Genomic DNA, 22,791 nt, shown 5'->3' on the forward strand with positions numbered 1-22,791 from the left:
AAAAGAGGTTGTGGACTATTTTCTTACATGAATTTACCTAACTTAAAAGAACGGGTTAACAAAAAAGGCAATGTGTGTTAATCTTGTGATGTGAAAGTGTGAAATGCCTTAATTTCGATATGAATGTGAATTTGATGCAATGTTTTGATAACATTGTGATTGTGAACTTCTTGAACTTGTCATTCCTCATTATTGTGTGAACATGCCGATTTTATTTTATTTTTGAACACCGTGATGAGATGGACATGTTGTGTTGCCGAGGTCTTTTTCGGCGAAAGTGTGATGCCGAGGTCATTTTCGGCGAGCATATGATGCCGAGGTCATTCTCGGTGAGAGTGTGATGCTGAAGTCTTTTTCTGTGAGAGTGTGATGCCGAGGTCTTTTCCGACAATATTGTGTTGTCAAGGTATTTTTCAGTGAGATTCAATTGAGGTCTTTTCCGACGAGAGCGTGATGCCGATAGGAGTGTGCAAAAATCGAACCGACTGATAAACCAAACCAAAAAAGTGTTATTGATTTATTGGTATTGAGTTATTGAGTTACCAGCTATTTAATGATTTTATAAAAAATAATTATTGGGTTATCATTTCGATATTAATTTTTTAATATTAGGTTATTGGATAAATTTATAACCCATTAAGACTACAATATACTATTTTAATATTTACTCATACACAAATATCAAACAAAAAATATTACTATAAATATATAATAACTATATCATACTATCAGTGTTCTACACAATTCACACTTCATACTACTTCACAGTTCACACTGTATTTACCATTTAGGCTTGCCGCTTTAGTTTCACAGAGTCAAAACTCAAAAACTAAAGAACTAAGAACGATGACGGCTACGGTTTGCAAGTTGCAATGATGACTATAAGGGTTAGGCGACGGCTAGGGTTGTGAATTGTGAGTTTAATTTTATTTTTTTACTTCTGTTTTAACCCTTTTCTGATTTCTCCTCTTTTCTGTATCCACTTTTTAAAAATATTCGAGCTGGTAAATTCGACTTCTCTGGTAATCAATTAGGAGATTATTTCATTCTAATTGGGGTTAAATCTGATGAACATTTAAATATTTTTCTTAAGAAACTCTTTTTCCTTTTTAGTAATGTTCAAGATTTTTGAAAATTATTGGAGAATTCGTATATTTTTTTTTGAAAGTATTTTCTTATTGGTTAAAATCGAAAATCAAACCGTTAAAGAGAAGAAACCAATAAACCAAACATCGATAACAAATATCTTATTGGTTTGTTTATCGATTTAGTGTATTTAAAAATAGAAAATCGATCACCGAACCGATAATACTTAAAACCAAACCGATTGATACACACCTCTAAATGCCGAGGTCTTTTCCGACAAGAGTATGATGCCGAGGTCAGTTCCGGCGAGAGTGTGATGCCGAGGTCTTTTCCGACGAGAGTGTGATGCTGAGGTCATTTTTCGATGAGAGTGTGATGCCAAGGTTTTTTCTGACGACAGTTTGATGTCGAGGTCATTTCCATCGAAAGTGTGATGCCGAGGTCATTGCCGATAATAGTGACTGATGCTCGGTTATTATTTATGTATGGGTTTCCTTGTAGATTTATGTGTGATGTATTAACTTTTGTTGATGATCTGTGTGATACTTGTGATTCAGTCTTGTAATGACTTAACTATGATTGTGGAACTTATATGAACTGTGTATTGTGAACTCTAGGTTGGGCTGATTTTATGTGCAAGTTATAGTTATGGAGGTGCGGTTGGGATGAAAAAAGATCTCAAATTTTTACGAGATTTGCCTAATTCTATTAGTTGGCTTGCTGGACACCGTGTTGTTTGGTATTCACTTCTTGCTTCTACACTTGTGTAGGTTCCGAGTCCGAATCGTGAGTTTGAGTCTTTTTCTTTTCATCCGAGTTTTCTAGATGACTTTGAAAGATAGCTGATTGACGCCCGGTGACCTCCCTTGTTCCTTTATCTATGCTTTGTTCTATTTGAGACACAAAGATATTTGAGACTTTTATTTATCTTTAGTTCTATATTTACTAGTGGCTTGTACACATGATAACCAGATGTTGGGGTTTTTCCAGTTATTTAAGTCTTTTGATTTTGTATATTTGATCTATTTAGTACTTCCGCAACTGTTTTTTCTTAATTGTTGGGTTTAGTCTGACTTTGTCCTGATGGCATAGGACGAGTGCCATCACGTCCGATTTTGGATCGTAACATAATTTAAGGAAAATAAGATATGTACTAAGTCAAATGCTTATTTTTTGAAATAATTTTCTAAATATTTATTAAAAATAAAAGTCGTATATAAATATATAGAAGTATATAGTTCTTTATGAAAAAATAGAAAAACTATCTTAGTTTAAATATTTTTGAATTTTTCAAAAGCAATTATTTCAATTTGTTTGGAAATTGAAGAAGCTATATAATTAATTCAAGTCCTGAAGGTCAAAATTAAGTGTCAACACTGATAACATTTTATTTATATTGGCAAGTTTTAGTCCATGTTAAGAAGATGTTACCTAAATGTTTTTTAATAATTATCCTAAATTTTGTTATAAAAAAATAAATTATCAGCACAAAAATTTAAATAGTTTAATTTAAAATTCTAAAATATTTCAATTGTTAAATTTAAATGAAAAACTTGAAAACTTAGAAAGAGATTTACTACGCTCTTAGTTTCACCATACAGAAACAATGTATATTTTTCTTATTAATTCAACAGCTGGTTGAATAATGCAACAAAACAAAAAACAAGTTTCTATTTGTGTAAAACAAAAATATATAAAAATATTAATTTTAACTCCTCTGTATTTAAATTATTTAAAATTTATTATTAGTTTTTATACACGTGCATTGAATATCAATTAAATAAAAATGATTTACAAGATAATTAGGTGTAGTTTTCCTGAAATCTTGTAGGCCATTGAACATTTTTTGAGATCATTGATACTTGGGATACTTATGTTTTTATTTTAGTTTGTGTTAGTCTTTAACTTAGGTTCTTCATGACAAAAATAAGAAAATAAAAATTTGTGGGGCATAAATATGTGTTTTCATATTATAATATCTCTCAAATTATGTTTCACGTATTTAATTTTTAAAAATTTATGCCCATTAAATATAAATTCAACTATTGAAGACTAAAAATTAAAGATCATTTTTAGACCATTTTTGAAAATCTCCCTACAAAATGTATTAAAAGTTGGCACAATTCATATCTTGTGCATTGCACATTTACTTTTTGATTTGATTTGATCTATCCATTTTTTAATATTTTTTTTGTGTGGTGAACTTGGCTCATAAAAGGTTGGGAATTTTTAGAGGGATTTTTTTTTTAAAGTCAAATACATGACAGAGTAAATATTTTTATACTTTATTCTGCAATAGTAGATCACTTATTATTTTTTATCAATTTATTAAGAAATAATCATTATGAAAATTTATTTATAATAACTAAATAAGTGATCCGATTGTGTAAATTTTTTGTACATTATTTGAGTACAAAATTTCATCAAGTTGCTAACAACAAATTTCGTAATTCAATTTGCAGAAAATAATGGAGTGGAGTACTTTTTGCAAAACATGTAAGCAGAACTATAACTCATCTCCTATCTCATACCATAATGAACATTAAAGATGAATGATGAGTTTGATTTCAAACTCGAATCTGAGACATTTAATTAACATACACGTGGTCGACCCTATGATAAAAGCAATGTGAGTTACGATATTCAAACTTTTCAGGGATATATTATATTGGAACATTTTTCGGTAATTTAGTTTCCTGCGAATTTTCTTACAAGAAAAAAATTCAATGAAAAAATCTTCGTAGATATATAATAATTATCGGAGTTGACGATCCCGGACCCTGACTTGCAAACGTGCTAGAGCGTGCATACAATGAAGGGCTATTCGTGCTTGTCTTCTTACACTTACTCCACGTACAAGTGCTTGAAGCTTCACTAGGCTTTTTAGAGCCTTAAACATTCGTCTAGCCTTCAATTAATTAAAATGTATATTAGCAAAATCAATAATATTCCATACATTTGAAGTGTCTTAAGGTAAAAAAAAAAAATTGAAAATTATTGATTTTCGCGTATAGTCATCTAACTTTTAGTTTATTATATATTAAAAGCCGTAAAATTATTTTTTATAATAATAAAAATAACAAGAAGTCAAAAAATGCAAAAATCAGGTTCAGAAAAAACGAGGAGCTCATAATGGTATCTCACAATTCAAAAGTCTCTCTACGACTTAAGAATGAACTAGTCATAATCAAATCATTCTTCAGTTACGATATTAAACTTAGAACTATGATTTAATAACCTAAATATATAGTTAGTTGACTATCTTGATTGTGAAATCAATTATTATTAAACTATTGACTCGAGGTAGCTGTAACAATCCATAAATTTCAAATCTTGAATCTGCATTTCCTACCCTTTATATTACCCCAAACAAAATAAGAATGAATGACCATATAAGGAGGAGTTAATTAGTACAACTTACAAGGTAGCCCCTAAAATAAGCTTGGATAGAAATGGATGCCATATTCTCTTTAGACATAAAATGAGGGCCACTATGGTCTTCAAAATATTGGTCATTGGCACTACTTTTCCTGTTAGTAGTACTTATGGTGTTGTTATGGACAACAATGATTGTTGTTTTTTCATGATTTGGATGGTACAATTTTTTTCTGACTGTCCTAAGAATTTTCTTCTTGGACATTCTCATATTGGATGTTTGTTTCTACAATTAATGTTGTGTTTGATTGTGGCTAATGAGCTTATTTAATTAGGCAGTTTTAATTTTGTGTGTTGTTTAATTCTTGAAATAATAAAAGGAGTGTGGCCAACATGATTGTAAAGACATGAGAATTGGACAATGTAAGATGAACGTGGAGGGATGATCAATTTCTTTAGTAATAATTAACTAGTGCAAATTAAGCTTAGAGTGTTCCAAGAGTCAATCTAGGCAAACTTTCTTCCTTATTGTATTTTCTTTTCTTTAATCAGAGCGATTAAAAATAAGTTTTTTATCTTTGCAAGATAGAAATAAGATTGTATAGACATTCTTCTCTTCAAATTATGCACACTTGTGAGATTACACTGGATGTGTTGTTGTTACTCATTTGGCAAACCTCAAAAAACCACAAATTGAATAGCAATATCAGGTATGAATAATAAATTCTTACGTTCGATCAAACTTTCTATAGAGGCGGAGTCAAGATTTTTCATTTATGATTTGGGATCATTATTATTTTTGCTTATTGGATACTTAATGGATTATTTAAGCATATTAAATAATTTTTTAAATAAATTATAAAGTTTTGAGCCAAAATTATTAGATTCTACCAAACCCCTAGGGGCTTCGCCTATGACGTTCTATGCTCCTTGTTATTAGGAGAAGGGAAAAAAGTTAAAAATATTTTTTTCTATATGCACATTTTATTCGTATTTGCCCTCAGTTTGATCGACCTAACGGAGCTTCAATTAGCCTAAAATAAAATGAAGGATAATTTTAATCATAATCAAATGTTGAGGGTAAATCTAGACATATTTTGTGAAGTATTTTGTCACTTATAATTTATCAACTATACCTTATCTAAATAAAAATGAGTAAAATCATTCCAGTCCATTGTGGAAGTTCCATAAAGTTTATCTCATTTAGTAATTAAGTACAAACTTGAGGTATTCCAAGAACAAATCTAGGCAATCTCAAGAAACTATAATTTGAATAGTAATATCGAATACGAATAAATTTTTATTGTCAGAGTTTAGAGTGTAAGGTGTCTAATTTTCTGGTTCGATTGAATAGGGAATTGGTCGCTGTTCATTCCAGAACGGTCCTACTCATTCTCCCTTTCCCGTTCCTGACCCTGAGTGTGGAGGGGTTAGCCTTGAAGGGGAAAAGGTCAAAAATATTTCTTTACTATACTCACTCTAACAATGCTCTGAACACGAATGTATACAGTTCCACCCCTTTCTTCCATGTTGAGTCATAGGCAACACCTCAAAAAGCACGAACGAATTGTTGGGATTAATTGATAGTTTGAATGAGAAATTGAGGGAAAAAGAAGTGGAGAAGAAAATGATATGTTCTCTCTTGCTTTATTAAATAAGCTTTGGTCCCACATAGGTGGTGGAAATGAAAAGTCTCCTACTTAAAAGTAGAAGCACTCCTTCATGTTGCTAAAGGGTCAAGAAGAGGGTCTCCCCTCGCGCCGTCGTCGTCGTCGCTCGGCTCGGCCTCGGCGTCGGCTTCGGCTTCGGCTTCGGCTTGATTGATAATCTTTTTGGACCAAATTTTCTTTACATTTTAATTAATTAATATTATTTATTTATTTAATTAATTAAGTGGAAAAATCCTGATCCGCGATCCGTTTCTTTCCCGGATTAATTTAAATATTTCCCTCCGTTTTTTCCAACAGATTTTTAAAAGGTTGCAACCTTGTCCGAAAAGTTGCAAACCTTTTCTCAACAGACAAATCTTTTCCCAACAGGTGCCTTTTCTTAAAAGGTGCAAACAGTCTATATATATGTCTTTTAATCCTCAGAATATTCCATACGAAATTCTGAATATATACCATCTTTTTCTTCTTTCTGCACTTCCTAAAACTCGTGTGAAATACAGCCATCATGTGGTTCGAAGTCATCAAAGATTTGCAGTACCTCTACTTTGGTGAGTAAATCGTTCTATCCTGGGAGGAAAGATTCCAAAACCTCGGGTACTTTGAGGGGAATAATTTCCTTAAGGACACACTGTGCAGTCAGTGGGCTCGATTTTGTTCTTGCATTAAATTTCCAGATTCTGTGTTTTATTACTTTTAGTTGTTGTTACTGTTTTAATATTTTTCAATACAGTTTACTAACACGAATCACATGTACGAAAACTTGCACGTGTGGGCAGCTATGTGATAATACTACAGAAAAAGCGACAATTTCGTGTGATCCGATAGTGAAAGAAAGCCCATACCTAATTCGCTATGCTTGGTGCAGTCTAGTTATCACACTATCACTTGATTTTTTTTTTTTTGAGATCAATATCAACCGTTCATCCAACGATAAACAACATCTGAATTATAGAGCTACGATACAATCAAATCTAAACGAATAAAATATTGAATTTCATCGTACTAGTGTCTACTAGAGGTAGCATGCTACGGTCTCAACACTCTTTTTCATGTTTGCCCTTAATTTGATCGAGTAAAACAGAGGATAATTTTAAACTATAATCGAAAGTAGAGAATAAATTTAAACTTTTAATTTTATAACTCATTTATTTTGATCTGAATATGACCCAATCCACCCATTTAACATCCGGTATTCCATCAACAAAACTAAACACGCACAAGACAACATCCGCTAATGACGGATTTAAAACCAAAGAAAGAAAAAATAAAGTTAGCAAATCCATCGCCCTGTTTTCGCACTTGTTTCTATTTTTTTTGGCACAAATGGTTACAACAAAGAAGAAAGAAAAAACAGAGCAAGAAAACTCAGGCCAAGGAAGAAGAAGGTTTGTGAGGGGAGGAAGAAGAAATTTTATCTCTCTTTTCATCCCTCCTCTCTCATCCTTCTTCATCATGAAATTGTTATCACATTCTTGAAAAAAAATTAAAATAAAATAATTTATTTCAAGAAAATTTAATCATGGCTGCTGCTACTACAGAGAAAATGGCCACGGCGGGTTCTTGCAATCAAGAATTGTTCAATCCTATTATTAGTATGGGATGGCAGTATTCTGGGATTCTTGTGATTTCTCATATTTTGCAGATTTTGCTCAAGCCATTAGGACAAGCTTCACCCATTGTTCAAATTCTCGTAAGTATGTCATATCTTCACACTGTGTTTTTTACAAACACATGGTGTGCATAGCCCCAAATCTATAGGATCTTGTTTTATTAGGGATCTTTTATTGCTAGCTATTTGTTTATTTTACGGGTGTGTTCAGTATGGAGAAAATGTTTTCTGGTTTTCTCATGTTTGGTTGATCAAAATTTTTGGATAGGAAAATAAGTTTTTTAAAAACGAGGAAAATGAATTAGCTAATGCAAGTACAGAAAACAAGTTTTACAAGTGGTACTCCACGTTGATTGTGTCATCCGACCCTTCAGCACATCTCATCTTCACCCCTACTCATGCCACCACCCGTCCTCACCTCCCATGTTAGTTGTATAGATTATCTATAAACGCTTTTAGAATGATATTTGTTGTTGATGTACCAAACACAAGAGAAGAGAATAAGTAAGAAGCACACTTATTTTCCTAGAGAACATTTTCTAAGAAAATGTTTTCATTTCATACCGAACACACCCTATGGTTCGGGTGATTTATGAACTTGTAATCAATTCAAACATAAGATTAGAAAAACAAGAAATGGAGGGGAAAAAGACAACTTTATAGCTAAAAAGGTGATATGGTGGTCCAATGTTGCATTTGGAATACAAGTATGATGAAGCTATGTTGCACAAACTCTTAAAAAATGTCAGATGAATGCATGTTGGATCCTCCAAATGTAGTGCATTTTTGAAGGAACGGACACATGTATGACAATATTTTTGGAGAGTTTGAGCAACATTAGTGTTGTAGTATATATACCTGCTATTTGTCTAAGATTTGAAATGTTGAGAGTGCACGATGACGAAATGTTAGCGATTATTTATGAGAAAAAAATGAAATTATGAAAACTCCGTTTTGATACCACCAGGAACAGGAAAAAGAAATTCCTTTCACTCGTGCAGTTGGACTGACTAGTGACTTTAAATTCAACCTTGAGACCGAGCCCTGCCTCTCACCTTTCGGTTCATTGCAAGGAAAGACTAAAAAGAAAGCATTTGGAACACAAGTATGAAAAACTATGTTACTCAGACTCTCCAAAAAAGTGTTGCCACACATGCTATTTGTCAAAGATTTGAGAGTCCATATGATTACGAAATATGCGCAAATTGATAACTTTGTTTTTGACTGGATATGGAGTAACTTGTTTCTTGTCCTTACATTTTTTATTTGGTTGATTACACAGGCGGGGTTCTTGATGGGTCCCTCGGGGTTTTCACGAATCAAATATGTAGAGGATTTCTTCATTCAAAATTATAATTCGGGTTACTATGAATTCATGGCGTTAATTTTTAGAACGATAATCATGTTCCTGATTGGTCTTGAGACGGACTTCCCTTATTTGATGCGCAACATACGCCGTGCAAGCATTATTGCATGTGGCAGCAGTTTAGCATGTACTATCTTTGCTGGTGCTGTCACTTTCTTAGTATTTCAAGAGACAGCTTCCCATGGTTCTTCATTCATAATGGCCTTAATGATCATCATAACCTTAGCCAATGCAGCATCCCCGATTGTAGTCCGCGTGGCAGCGGACCTTAAATTTGGAACTTCTGAAACTGGGAAGTTGGCTATATCTTCTTCCTTAATAGCCGATGCATATTCGGTGTTTCTGTTGTTTATACTTTCAGAGTACAAGTCAACATCAATTGCAAAATGGATCTTTTTCTTTTTTCTGTATTTTATTATTGTTGGTGTAGTTATTGTAATCAATATGTATCTGGCTAATTGGTTGAATAGGAGGAATAGGAACAAAAAGTACCTTGGAAATACAGAAATATTTGTACTTGTAGCGATTCTCTATATCGCTGCTATGGCCCTCGAACAGCTTGGATTCAGCAGCATTATAGCTTCTTTCCTCATTGGCTCAATGTTCCCTAGAGGAGGGAAAGCGGCTCGAACTTTGTTGATCAAACTCACATATCCAATTCACAATTTCATATTTCCAATCTACTTTGGTAACCATGGTTTCAGGGCAAATATAACTAAGCTGAAAAATCTGCGGAACTTTATGGTATTCTCTATCCTTATTTTGTCAAGTATCGGAGGGAAGATTGTAGGAACACTGGCAGCTTGCTTTCACCTAAAGATTCCTTATAGAGAAGGGGTGCTTCTTGCTTTTATGATGAACCTAAAAGGTCATGTTGATATTCTAGCATTGACAATTAGCTTGGCGAGCGATGTAAGTTTTCCTTTCCAAGATTTCTTCGAATAAGAATGAAATAGAACTTAAAGCTTATATTATATGGTTTTATATACCTTGCATGATTTTTTGTGTTGATTTAAAACCTACAAAGCTTATGTTTGTTTAGTTTTATACCTTAAATAGATTTTATTAAGTAGATTGGTTGATGTCAGGTTTCATAATTAAAGAAATTGGTAAATGGAAAAATGTAAAGTATCAATCTAACCTTATACGATAACTCCAGCCAAATGCACTATTTAATCAAGAAACAACCTGTTTTAATGAGTAGAAGCAGGGCCGGAGCCATGTACAGCCAAGGGGGTTCATCCGAACCAATGAACCCCCTTCGGCGAAAATTACACTATTTATGCATGGTTAAAGTTATCTTTTATGTATATAGAGTAGATGTTTGTGTTTACTTTTCATATTTTGAATCCTTAGTGAAAATTCTAGCTCCGCCACTGAATAGAAGGCAAAAGAATTGTGCCTTTTCAAGTGCTTATTTATCCTTTTCACAAATGACAATTGTTAAAGTGGCATGTCTGCAAGCGCATAAAAAGTCACATGCAGTGATATAATAATGTTGTTATCTACTACCTTCCTACAGTTAGATTTCTGCTACCTTTTGCCTATCTACTATATTAGTAGCATGAAATAAGATTGCGCAATTTGCAGCTTGTTTCGAGCCAGAATTTCTATGACGTGATGATAGCAACAATTATTGTGAATACGTTGATATGCGGACCAATAGTAGCTTTCATGGTGAGAAGAGAAAGTGATATTATTGGCTACAGGCAAATATATTTTGAATCTCATAATCCAGAAACAGAACTACGAATACTTGCTTGTGTGCATAGTCCGCGTCCAGTGGCAACTATGCTAGGACTTGTTGCAGCCTCCAGAGGGCCAAGAGAAGTTCCAATAACCCCTTACTTGATGCATCTTGTTGAGCTCCCAGGTAAAAAGAAGACTAATTTGATGTACAATCAACGAGAGGACGATGAACTAAGTGATGAAGATGATTATGGTGGGAATGATGTTGTTGAGATAAATGACGCAATGGATATGTTCACTAGTGAGACAGGGTTATTGGTTCACCAGATTAAAGCTGTATCTCCGTTTTCACGTATGCACGCAGATGTTTGTAACACTGCTCAAGACATAAGAGCATCTATCATTGTCCTTCCTTTCCACAAACACCAGAGAATTGATGGGAAGCTAGAAAACGGTAAACAAGGCATACGAACTACAAATCAGAAAGTTCTTCGTCATGCCCCATGTTCAGTTGCCATTCTTATTGACCGTGGACTTACAGCCGGATGCTTAAATCCTTCGGGTTCTGATTCTCTGCAACACATTGCTATCTTATTTTTTGGTGGACCTGATGATCGTGAAGCATTAGGCTTTAGTAAACGCCTTGGCATGGATCATCACGTAAATCTCACCATAATTAGGTTCCTTCCCTCATCTTCAAGAGGACAAATTTCAGGTGTCAATATTGCCCACAAAACGGATGATGTCTTGATGGCAATATCAAATGACGAAGTAGAGAAAGAAGCAGATAGCGCAATTTTGGCAGATTTCCATAGCAGGTAATAAGAAAACCTTTTACATATCTAACATGCTAGTACTCTTATCACCTTTTACGTTGTATGTACTTTATAAGTGTAATATATAAATAGACCCTCAAACTTGGCCTCATCTGACTATTAAACACTCCAACTTTGAATATGTACATCTAGACACCTCAACTCGTATCCACTGTGTCAGTTGAACACTTCAACTTACAAAATGATCATCTAGACACCTCGAAAATTTATGTGTCATGTTTGTTGGGAAAATGATAATCTCACCCAGGATAATATCTACACTAAATAGCAATAACAAGAGAGTAACAACAACACCAAATATTATAAAGGGGTAAATATGATACAATAATAGTGATGACAACTTGGTAGTATCAAAAGATGACTACTCTTTTATAAGAACAACACTCTTTTATTTCACACAACTCACTAGAATATTACTCCCACAATATTTTCTCACAAACTAAGAAATAGTTTGTGGATTAGTCTCTATGCTCTCTATTGCTCTCTCTATTTTGGTGTCCGTTCAAATGTTTAATTGTTATTCTATTTATAGAGTTTTTGGACCTCTTGATTGACATAAATTTGATGGTGTACTTTCAAATGTTCAATTGCTACTCTATTTATAGAGTTTTTGGACCTCTTGATTGACATAAATTTGACAACCAATTTCTACAAAGTTAGGTTGCCAACTTTTACCAATATTTGACTAACAATTTGAACAAATGCGGAAGCCAATTTCTACAAAGTTTGGCTACCAACTTTTACCAAAATTTGACTATTAATTTCAACAAATGTGGCTACCAATCCCACCAACATTTGATATCCACAATATCAACATCGGGTGTCCACGCGACACGGTGAGGAGGACGATGAGTTGGAGTATTTAATTGTCAGTTATAACCAAGTTGAAGTGTCCTCTCGAAGTTGGAGTGCTTATTTGTTAGCTGAGATCAAGTATGAGTGTTTGTTTTATGCATTATTCCTACTTTATATGTGAATATCCTTTCCATAAATAGCAAAAGCAGTAGTAGTTAATTGATATATTCTCATTCTGGTGTGAGAATTGATAGCAATTTTTCGAAATGATCAGGTATGTGGCAACAGGTCAAGTAGGATATGTGGAAAAGGTTGTAGAAAATGGCGTAGACACAGCGTCTGCGTTGAGAGACATGGCTGAAATGTATTCATTGTTCATAGTAGGAAAGGACGGGCGAGGATATTCGATACTAACAGCTGGAATGAGTGATTGGGAAGAATGTCCAGAGCTCGGTAAAGTAGGCGATTTCTTGGCTTCTCCAGAATTTGATATTAGCGGTTCAGTTCTTGTTGTTCAGCAGTATAGACCTTCAAAGAATGATGACGACGATGACGATGGCAAATAATAGAATTTCTTAGCTAGGTTTATAAACATTTCTTTTTATTTTTTTGTACATTGTATTTTACCTTAATTCTCTACCTTGTTGCACTCATGTTTTGCAAGGAAAAAGAGAAAGAAGGTTGCCTCACTTTATTTTTGCAACAATCAAGCCTTGGCTTGAGAGTTAGGATTTTAATTTGAAATGGATGTTCTTAGGCAAGACAACATGTGGAATTGATAGTCTTAGCTGGTCATCATTTTGAGAGTTTCATACCTAAATTATTAGTTGTTCACAAAATCTTCCGTAACTATCATGAACTCATATTAAAATACCCATGGAAGGATATGTCATGCTTAACATCACGCTCCAAAAACTAATCCAAAGATTTTATTCAAGTGGTAGTACACATGGATTTTTTTCGAATGAAGGTTCAAGAAGAACCCTAAACTATCATCGTTTTGTGAGTTTCATTACTGAGTGTTCTCAGAACTCCCCTGGACTACCATGTGCTAGGTGGACCTTTCATTTTTAAAATCTTTAATTTTTCTTTAAAATTTTACATATTAGAAACTTGATAAGAAGTACTTTAAGTTTAGATCATAATACTTAACTTCAAAATATTTAAAAGTCATATGAAAAAAAATCACGATTAGAGAAAAAATTTCATTAATACTCATAATTCAAAAAGTATCACATAAGTTAGAGCCCGTTTGGATTGGCTTAAAAGAAGTAACTTTTATGTATGAAGTGTTTTTAGAACTTTAAAGTGCTGAAAGTTATTTTTATAAATAAGCAGTTGAGTGTTTGGATAAAAGTGCTTAAATAAGGAAAATTATTTGAATTTTAGGGTTAAAAGAATAAAAAGGGTAGTTTGGGAATTTAGTTAAAATATATGGGATATAAAAGTAATTTCTATGGTCAAAGAAAATAACTTTAAGCACTTAGAAAAAAAAAGTTAGGAATCCTAACTTTTCATTTTTGACTGATTTTAAGAACTTTCTGGCTTAAAGTTAGCATTAGGCAAACACGTCCAAAAGCTGAAAAGGAGCTTTAAGTTGGTTTTGACCACCTTAAAGCCAATCCAAACGGGCTCTTAGTACGAAAGGAAGTGACTTTTTTGGAGAAGTATCGCATCACCTTTCATAAATCAAAATTATACAATATACTAATGAATAAATTTGCGATTCACAGACAAACTAAGCAAATATGACCAAAAAAATCCAGTGAAATTGAGTTGATGAGAAGGTAATATACTATTTTACAAAAACCAAAGATCTCTACTTTTCCCTTGTAAATATTTTCTCCATATATATATATGTCTAAGAAAATGAAAGGTTTTGGCTCATTTTCTTAAAATGTTTTTCCCATTTAAGATAAAAGAACCAAAAAAAATCTAGGAAAAAAAAAGAAGATAAATGTAGCTTTTTTGAATTATGAGATTCCCCCACTACCTTTTCACAGACCATAATAATATAATATAATGATTGCTTGATTGGTGATTGATTTGATTGATACGTGACCACTATGCCAAAGGGAGAATTTAGAGGAAAAAATATGAGAGATGTGAATTCGTGATTTTATATATATATATATATATATATATATTGTTTGATATAATATTATATGTAACCACTATATATTTACCACACAATAATATAATTTTCATAAAGAAAAAATAAGAAGAGCCCATTCAAAAGTGTCATAAACATCATTCAAATGCTATGAACGATAATTTGAAAGGAAAAAACACGAATTAATAACACATTGTACCCAAAATTTACCGTATTTTTTTCATTACTCAAATAGCGCAATCACGTGTTTCAAACAAAAATTACACTGTATAAATTAACAGTTTATGATCGTACCGTTCCAAATATGATAGGAAATCACTATGAAGAAGAGAGTTCACATAAGTAATTGTGTTTTATTCTCCTAATTAAAAAGAACGTACACTTTTATAACGAGAAGTTGTAACATTAGGACTTTTTCTAAAGAGACACATGTACTCCCCAAATAGTTTTTCAACCGTTGTCTCTTTTTTCTCTTTAGATAATTCGAGGTTGAACCACATAGGTGTACTGAATCCTAGTTCCTTCAAGATATTCAAAAGAGAACTTCTTGATCTACTCATGCATCTATATATTCCTTCCAATCCATTTTCAAAGTTATCAAGGTGAGCCTCGAATGGTTCCAACCTGTTTTCCAAATCCATCTTTTCTTCTTGGCCTTCGCATGCTAATCTTCCTTTGTTTACCAATAATCGAGAAACTAATGACCATTTAGATACCTTTGGCTTCAAAAGTGGAACAGATAAGAAGGACAAGAACATTTGGAACATGGAAATACGCATTGCGTTAGCTTCCTTAAGTGTTTTAATCATATCTACCGTGTCTTGGTCTGCATCTTTGGGTACGAATGATCGTTCAGTCTCTTGATCCATTTGCTTTAACATCAAGGCTAATCTTTTAGCTTCCTTCTTAATCTTCTTGCTGAAAGAGTTGAATTTAGTCATACTGGTTTCTGTTGTTGAATCTTTTTTCCTCCTTTTGAGAGAGGATTGAAGATCGCGGACATTTTCTTTATATTGCAAGACAAGCTCCCTTGTGGTTCCACAAAGATCAAGAAGTCTCACCGATTTATCCAATAAATCTTCAACCATTTTCCCCAGACGATATTGGGAAAATGCTTGAAGTGTTTGAGGCAAGTTAAGTAGAACATTTACACATTTGTATAACTCCTCTAGACCAAGTAAACCGTTGTACATAACCTCTGCTGACGATGTCGTTGATACTTCTAATGCTTTGAGATTATTGATAGCCTCTTTAAGTTTTTCCGTGGTTTGGTGTGAACACCCAGGTATACCTATTGATCGAACATGGTTGGAATGTGATCTTCCAGGTAAACTGATTGATCGAAAATGGTTAGATTTTGAAGTTGTAGTAGTAGGCATTGTTGGTGTTTTTTATTTTTCTTGAGAGGAAATTGTATTTGTGATGGGGACAATTATAAAGACAATGTTATCATTTATAAGAGGAAAAATTAAAGAAATTAATTGATGTTTTGGGAATAAGAATCTTATCAATTGCATATGATATATAGTAACATGAGCATTTCTTGGAATTTGGTAAGGTGCTACATATTTGTCCTGCAAGCTCTATAATAATTTCCACTTGTTTAATCAATATTGTCATTAAATTTTGAACATGGGTTACTGAGGTGGTCTGAGCTGGAGGGAGCGCAACAGAAGGATAATTAATTAATTATAACTCATAATTATAATCTGTTCATAAATAATAGAGATTCACAAATTAAATTAAAATACTTATATTTGTGCATGTATGGATGGCTGGCCATGTGTTTTTCTTGATAAGTAATTAATTAAGACCCAACATTATACTTCTGTAATTGAGGCAGATCAGCTAATTACTATGAGTAATTAAATTTGATGTTCTTCCGATGTCTTGTGGGATAAGAATGTGCTATCAAGACTTAAAGTGGTTATCGTCTGATGAATTATTGGCTGGTCAAGAACTAACGCTTTCAGAAGATGAATGTAGCTGAAATGAGGATGTTGAGATAGATGTGTGGACATACTATGAGAGATATGATTACGAGTGAAGATATTTGAAATAAGATGGGAGTGACCTACGATGTGGTAAACAAGATGAGGGAAGTGAGACTAAGATAATTAGGACATGTGAAGAGGAGATGCATGGATGCACCAGTGAGGTGTGGAAAATTTACTATAGTGGGTATGAAGAGAGGTAGAAGTATGCTGAAAAAGTGTTGAACATATGTGATTAGATAAGACATAACACACCTGCAGTTTACCGAAGACATGACCTAGATAAAATGATATGAACGTCAAGGATTAAGGCATAAACTTAGTAGGTAGTTGATCATTGTCTAGTTCTCATTATCTCTATTGTTATTATTACTCTTCTACTATCTATGTCTTCAATATTATTATTATTATTATTATTTATTGTTTCATTTACTTCGATTATCAATTTTTTGATGTTACTATTTTATTTTTCGTATACTTAATTTTAATATATTTTATTAAATCATTCGAGATTTATCAAAAACATTCTTTCTACTAGACTCAAGAGTAAAGCAAGTGAAGCCATTGAGGCCCAAAAGTTAAAAGGCCCTAAAGATTTTAATTTTTTATGTTGTTCTTCTTTAATTTAGTTAAGGTTGGGCTAGTAAGTTTGTAAATGGGATAAATACCTTTTTGAGTTCTATTTATAAAATATTTCTTATTTTAAAATATATTTTTTATTTATTACTTAGATATATCATATTTAAAAAATAGTTATCATTTATAATCATCGTATTATATATTAAAATAAATTATATATGTAATATATACTCGCCTATCTCATTCGTACTCTAAGACAACCCCGCGTCATTGTTGAGATTATTGCAAGTTCTTTTTCTCCCGTTGTATATTATCAGTATACTTTAACTTGTCGGAGAAATATTCAACTTTCCTTAAAGGGCAGTCTGGTGCACTAAAGCTTCCGCTATGCGCAGGGTTCGGGGAAAGGCCCGACCACAAGAGTCTATTGTACGCAGCCTTATTTTGCATTTCTGCCAGAGGCTGTTTTCAAGGCTTGAACCCCGTGACCTCCTGGTCATATGGTAGCAACTTTACCAGTTACTCCAAAGCTCCCCTTCAAATATGCAACTTGCCTTATTATAAAATAATTAGTGTATAAAAGTTAAACTCTTTCTCTTATGTATATATAATTCGAGTCAAAGAAAGTAGATATGTTTTGATTGTTATAGCGAGATGTAAAATGTATTATACTTGTTTTGATAAAAATAACTGCACTATGCATTAAAAATGAATTATGCATGTAATATAGATGTATTACACTATGTATAAAAATTAATTCTGCATACAATATAAATATATTATTATAAGTGTCTTAAAATATAGTGTATTAGGCTTATTTTGATATTAATAAAAACAGCACTATTTATTAAAAGTAAATTATACATGTAATACAATAAATATAAATAATTCATATTTTCTAAATATGATATATTTAGGTAAGTTCCCTCCCTAAATTACGGTAAATTTATTTCTCTCATTAATTAATATATTTATTTCATTCTATCTTCAGTTCTGATGTCATCATTTATGTACTATTATGTACATTAATTTTTTTTTCTTATTTATGATGATTTTGATTTCAAGTTATGTTTTAAAAAATTCATTATTCTTTGTCTCGTTATCAGAAACATGGTTTTTTGTGCCTCATTAATAAATAAGGTTTATGAAATAAGTTTAATAATGTCTTTAATATTATTTAGCTTTAGCCACCCATTCTAAATTTTTTTAAATTTCTTTACTTCTCATATTTTCTTCACGAGAGTCAATTTGATTACTATTTAAAAATAAATTGATTTAAAATAATTTAATATTTTAAATTTTAAATTAAGATGTTTGGAAGTATTATATAAAAACAATATAAGTTGTAATTTTTTTCATATTAATATGATAAAAAAATAAATTTTATTGATCAAAATTCATGCAGTTTGACTCTTGTGAATCGAAATGTGACAAGTAAAAAGAAATGAAGAGGGTAATGTCTAGTTCATTACATATTAAATCTCTCTTCCAAGTTTGAAGCTTTATCCAGAGTCCATTTGATAATTGATTAAAGGAAATTTACGTAAATGTAATCTTCGACCATTTAGTATATCAATATAATCGCCGGTAATTCTGCATTCACTTTCCAGCCGGTTGGAAAAAATTTATGTCTTTCTGAAAAATGAACTTATGGAATACTCGACTCAAGAGATAATCATTCATTTTATTTTGTATATAGAGCGAGAACGTGACACTCCTCCAACCAAGGTATGGAATAGCCTGATCAAAGGAGCCAGGAGCACGAACAAGATAGTTTATATTTTTTTTATCCTCACTAGCTGACTTATAGTAGAATCTAGAGAATATAAACTTGCCGTATTCTTTTTTTTGGTACATTATAATGATCAATTCTAGTGCTCGATCTTAGGTCTGAAGTATGAGTCGAATCGTGATAATTTATTCTTTTAAGTAAAACTGTAATTTGTTACACACTAGTTACTAGTATTTACTTACTATGATTTATGAACATTTATCCATATTAGAAATAATATTTGAGATCTAAACAAACAGAGATCCAATCACATTAATTATTATTTAAATTACTATTGCATTGACAGATGTAATTAGTTGTGCACGAGTGGCTTGACGTGCTAATGATTCCCTAATTAAAAGTAATGATTAATACAGCTAATTGCAATATTGACTTACCAATTTTATTTAAGTTCCACTTCTGCAGCAGAATCAGGAGAGATTAAATTAATTAAAATAACAAGTACTACTGATTGCTTATATACTTTTTTTCCATCTTTATTTGTCTTTTACAAGATTTTTTCTTTTTTTCTTATTTCTCATGTTATTTTCCTTTTGGATGTGTTCGTTATGTGGGAAAATATTTTCTTGAAAAATATATTGATTTTTTATTCACTTGGATTTCGTACACTTGAATTAAGGGTCTTTCAAAAATAGTATCTATACCTTTATGATATAGTGGTAAAGTCTGCAATATTCATTCTACCCTTTTCAGACCTGAGATCCTACTTAGTGAGATTTTACTGAGTATGTAGTTGTTGTTGTATTCCGTACATAAATAAAAATGTTATCCTAAAAATATTTATATATAATATAATCAAATACTATGAGAGATGGAAGTGGAGTTAGCGGTAGGGGTGTAGGTTGATGGAGGATGAGAGCTACGAAGGTGAGGCGACACAATCAATATGACATGCCACTAGTAGAACTTGTTTTTCATGCTTCCACTAGAGAAATCATTTTTTTTATATTTTTAAGAAATGTATTTTCCCTAGAGAAATTTATTTTATCAAAATATTTAAACAGTCGAACATAAAAAAAATTAACATACCGAACAATACCCTTTGTTTAAACCACAAAGGTATTGGGTAACTCATGAAAATTGATTATATATTATGAGAATAATTATGAATTTTCAACATTTAAACTATTCAAGAAGATGGTAGGTATATATGAACTCTATTATATTGTGTTCAATTCCTCAACTACAAAAACGTTGGTTGTCATAATAGAAGTATGGAAAATAATGATAGTATTTCTTTTGTAGCCATGATTGAGTAGAGATTATGGATGTGTTCGATATGAAGAAAAATATTGTGAAGTTGTTAGTCTGAAGAGTGAAGCTAATTCGTAACATTATTGCAGAAAAATGAGGTTCAGGTTGATGAATTAGTGGAAATCAAGGTTACAATACATTTCCATCATCATTCTCCTCAAGGGTTGATTAATTAAATTAATGAAATTAAAAATGAGACGATCCTATTAAAGAGAGTATTAAGGATGCATAGATTCTCTTGGATTTCACAATTTTCAATTTTCATGTTTGTTTGGTCAAAATTTTGAAATATAAGAAAAATAAGTTTTACAACTGAGATTTGTGTCTTCCCAATCCTCGAACACATTTCATCAGTTCATCTTCACCTACACCCTCGTAGCTTCCATCCCCACCACTCTACAGCCTCACCACCCGACCTCGACCTCTCACAATAATTTTAGAATCATATTTTTTTTGCATACATACCAAACACAAAAACAAGAAGCAATAACTCACATATTTTCCTAAAAAAATATTTTCTATAAAAAAAGCATTTTCCATCATACCGATCACACCCTATAAGTGCACGTAGTTTGGTACGCCACTTAAAACCCTAGAGGAAATGATGAATAGTATTTAAATATTTTTTTGACCTATTAAAATTTTGCCTACTAAAAAAACTCAAAATTTGGACGTTAAGTACTGAAAACCTGATTTTTAGTACTGGTACAATCTTCATAATAATTTTCTAGATAACATATAAATAACGTATCGAATTTTTTACATAAAAATTCTCGTTGGTCAAGGGAGTAAAATTCCCTAACCCACCTCAGAATTTTCTCTTACCAAAACATCACTAAAACATGAATGAGCAATTTCGATTAAGAACCTCTTTAATTATAATCTTAAGAGATCACTAAGGTGTGTTTGGTACGAAGGAAAAAAGTTTCTTATGGAAATGATTTTCTAAAAAAATCTTGAAAAATAAGTGGATTTCTTTCTTATTTTATGGTGGTAAGTAAGAAAACATTATTCTAAAAGAATTTATATATTATCTAGCAAAATATTATGGAGGCGAGATGGGACAGAGAGTGGGGGTTCGATGGTGGCGGGGGGTGGGATGATCAAGGAGTGGGGGTATAATTGGGGGATTAAGTGGTGGGGATAAGATAATAAACTTGAAATATCACTTATGAAACTTGTTTTTCTAGAGAAAATATTTTCCAAACATTTTGACCAAATAAGATTAAAAAAAAAAAACACCTACTAGCAAGGAGTGATAAGTAGCACATTGGCGACGCGAGTTCGAATGTGCTTGTTGTGAAGGTAGTAGAGCTGCATATTGATCGGCTCGAATTGATTTTGAAGTTTATTGGTTATTGATTCGTAAATATGCTAAATTGTTATAGAATCACTAAGATATCGTTTATTGGTTATTGATCGCTATCGATTTAACCGTTAAACTTTAACGCAAAAAAAAAATTATTGAAAATTTCTTAGAAACAAGGTGACGAGCTAGATAAATCGTGCAAATTCAGCTCTCTTTTCCATTTTTCATCTTTTCTTTATTTGTTATTTTGTTATTAATCCAAATTGACTCTTTTTTGCTTTAATTAATTCTTGACTTGTTTTTACTTCCTTTTCCCTTAGCTATTAGTGTCCTGATGTGCGCGTCTTCCATATTAATGAATCCTAAATTAAAAACGTTACATTAATAGTAATAAAAAAATATACTTAAATAGTGAATTTTAAAAAACGTTTTAAGTTTTAAAAATGATGGATATTATTATGTTAGAGTTTTAAAATTTTAAAGGTTACTTAGATCTTTCACAGTTTCACCAACGTTGGGCTAAAAGAAGATGATTGGGTTGAAGCTACGATTTTTTTTATTCTTTCGCAACTATATATATAAAACAATACATAAAGGTAATGAAATATGAATACATTGAGTTGATGATATTAGACAGTTTGTACAAATTGGGAAAATCTTTTTCTTGTTTTATAGAATAAGGTCTCTTACAGTCTTATTAATTCCTAAAAAAAAACTTGGACTGCTTAGGTATTTTTTTAACTCATAATATCTAAAAGAAAACATTATTAAATATGCTTATTCGACCAATTTTCTATATAAATCAGGAAAACAATTATAGCCTAAAATTAAAGAAATCGATCTGTTTACCCTATTTGAACGATATGACACCCGAAACCTTCAAATTCTGCTGGATCCACCTCTATTTGTACATGTTCTCAATGCTTTCATTGTAGGTGCATAAACTTGCAAGTCAACAATCTCAACCAATATATAGGCACACCTAAACCTACATAATAAAGGAAGCTAGTAGGAAACATCTCTTAACATTTTTCATAAATTAAACTCCAATTATGATTCTACTTTCTTACCAACTTGGTCTCATTAATTAATAACAATAAAGATCTACCAAAAATTCTACTTTTCTATTTGTTTTGTGTGTGATTTTATTTTTCATAATTTATTTTGTGTCTGATTATATGCTAGTTAAACTACGATCTTTCCCCATTGATTTATTTTTTATGAAGAGGAGTCTTGAAATAACGGTTAATAAGTTGTTTTCGTGTGATTTATAAATTACAAATTCAAATCGCGTGAAAGTCATCACTAAAATTTATATTAGATT

At 32.0% G+C, this 22,791-nt stretch overlaps 2 protein-coding genes across 3 annotated transcripts; one reads left to right on the forward strand and one right to left on the reverse strand.

Moving 5' to 3' along the window:
• The first annotated feature begins 7,368 nt into the window (after positions 1-7,368).
• LOC129893752 (cation/H(+) antiporter 2-like) lies at positions 7,369-13,116 on the forward strand. 2 transcript variants are annotated; one of them, XM_055969133.1, is made up of 4 exons: positions 7,369-7,821; positions 9,023-10,018; positions 10,697-11,613; positions 12,701-13,116. In XM_055969133.1, exons 1-4 carry the CDS (start codon positions 7,651-7,653, stop codon positions 12,990-12,992), a joined length of 2,376 nt encoding a protein of 791 aa, XP_055825108.1. In that variant the 5' UTR covers positions 7,369-7,650; the 3' UTR covers positions 12,993-13,116. The 2 variants fall into 2 exon arrangements, with proteins under 2 accessions (XP_055825108.1, XP_055825109.1); XM_055969134.1 differs by having other exon boundaries at positions 7,753-7,825.
• A 1,688-nt stretch (positions 13,117-14,804) lies between these two features.
• On the reverse strand, positions 14,805-16,046 carry LOC129896399 (uncharacterized). The gene has a single exon (XM_055972287.1). The coding sequence runs from the start codon at positions 15,916-15,918 to the stop codon at positions 14,905-14,907; it is 1,014 nt and encodes a 337-aa protein (XP_055828262.1). The 5' UTR covers positions 15,919-16,046; the 3' UTR covers positions 14,805-14,904.
• Positions 16,047-22,791: the final 6,745 nt, after the last annotated feature.

The sequence above is a fragment of the Solanum dulcamara genome, chromosome 7 (assembly GCF_947179165.1).
Source record: "Solanum dulcamara chromosome 7, daSolDulc1.2, whole genome shotgun sequence".
Classification (NCBI taxonomy): domain Eukaryota; kingdom Viridiplantae; phylum Streptophyta; class Magnoliopsida; order Solanales; family Solanaceae; genus Solanum; species Solanum dulcamara.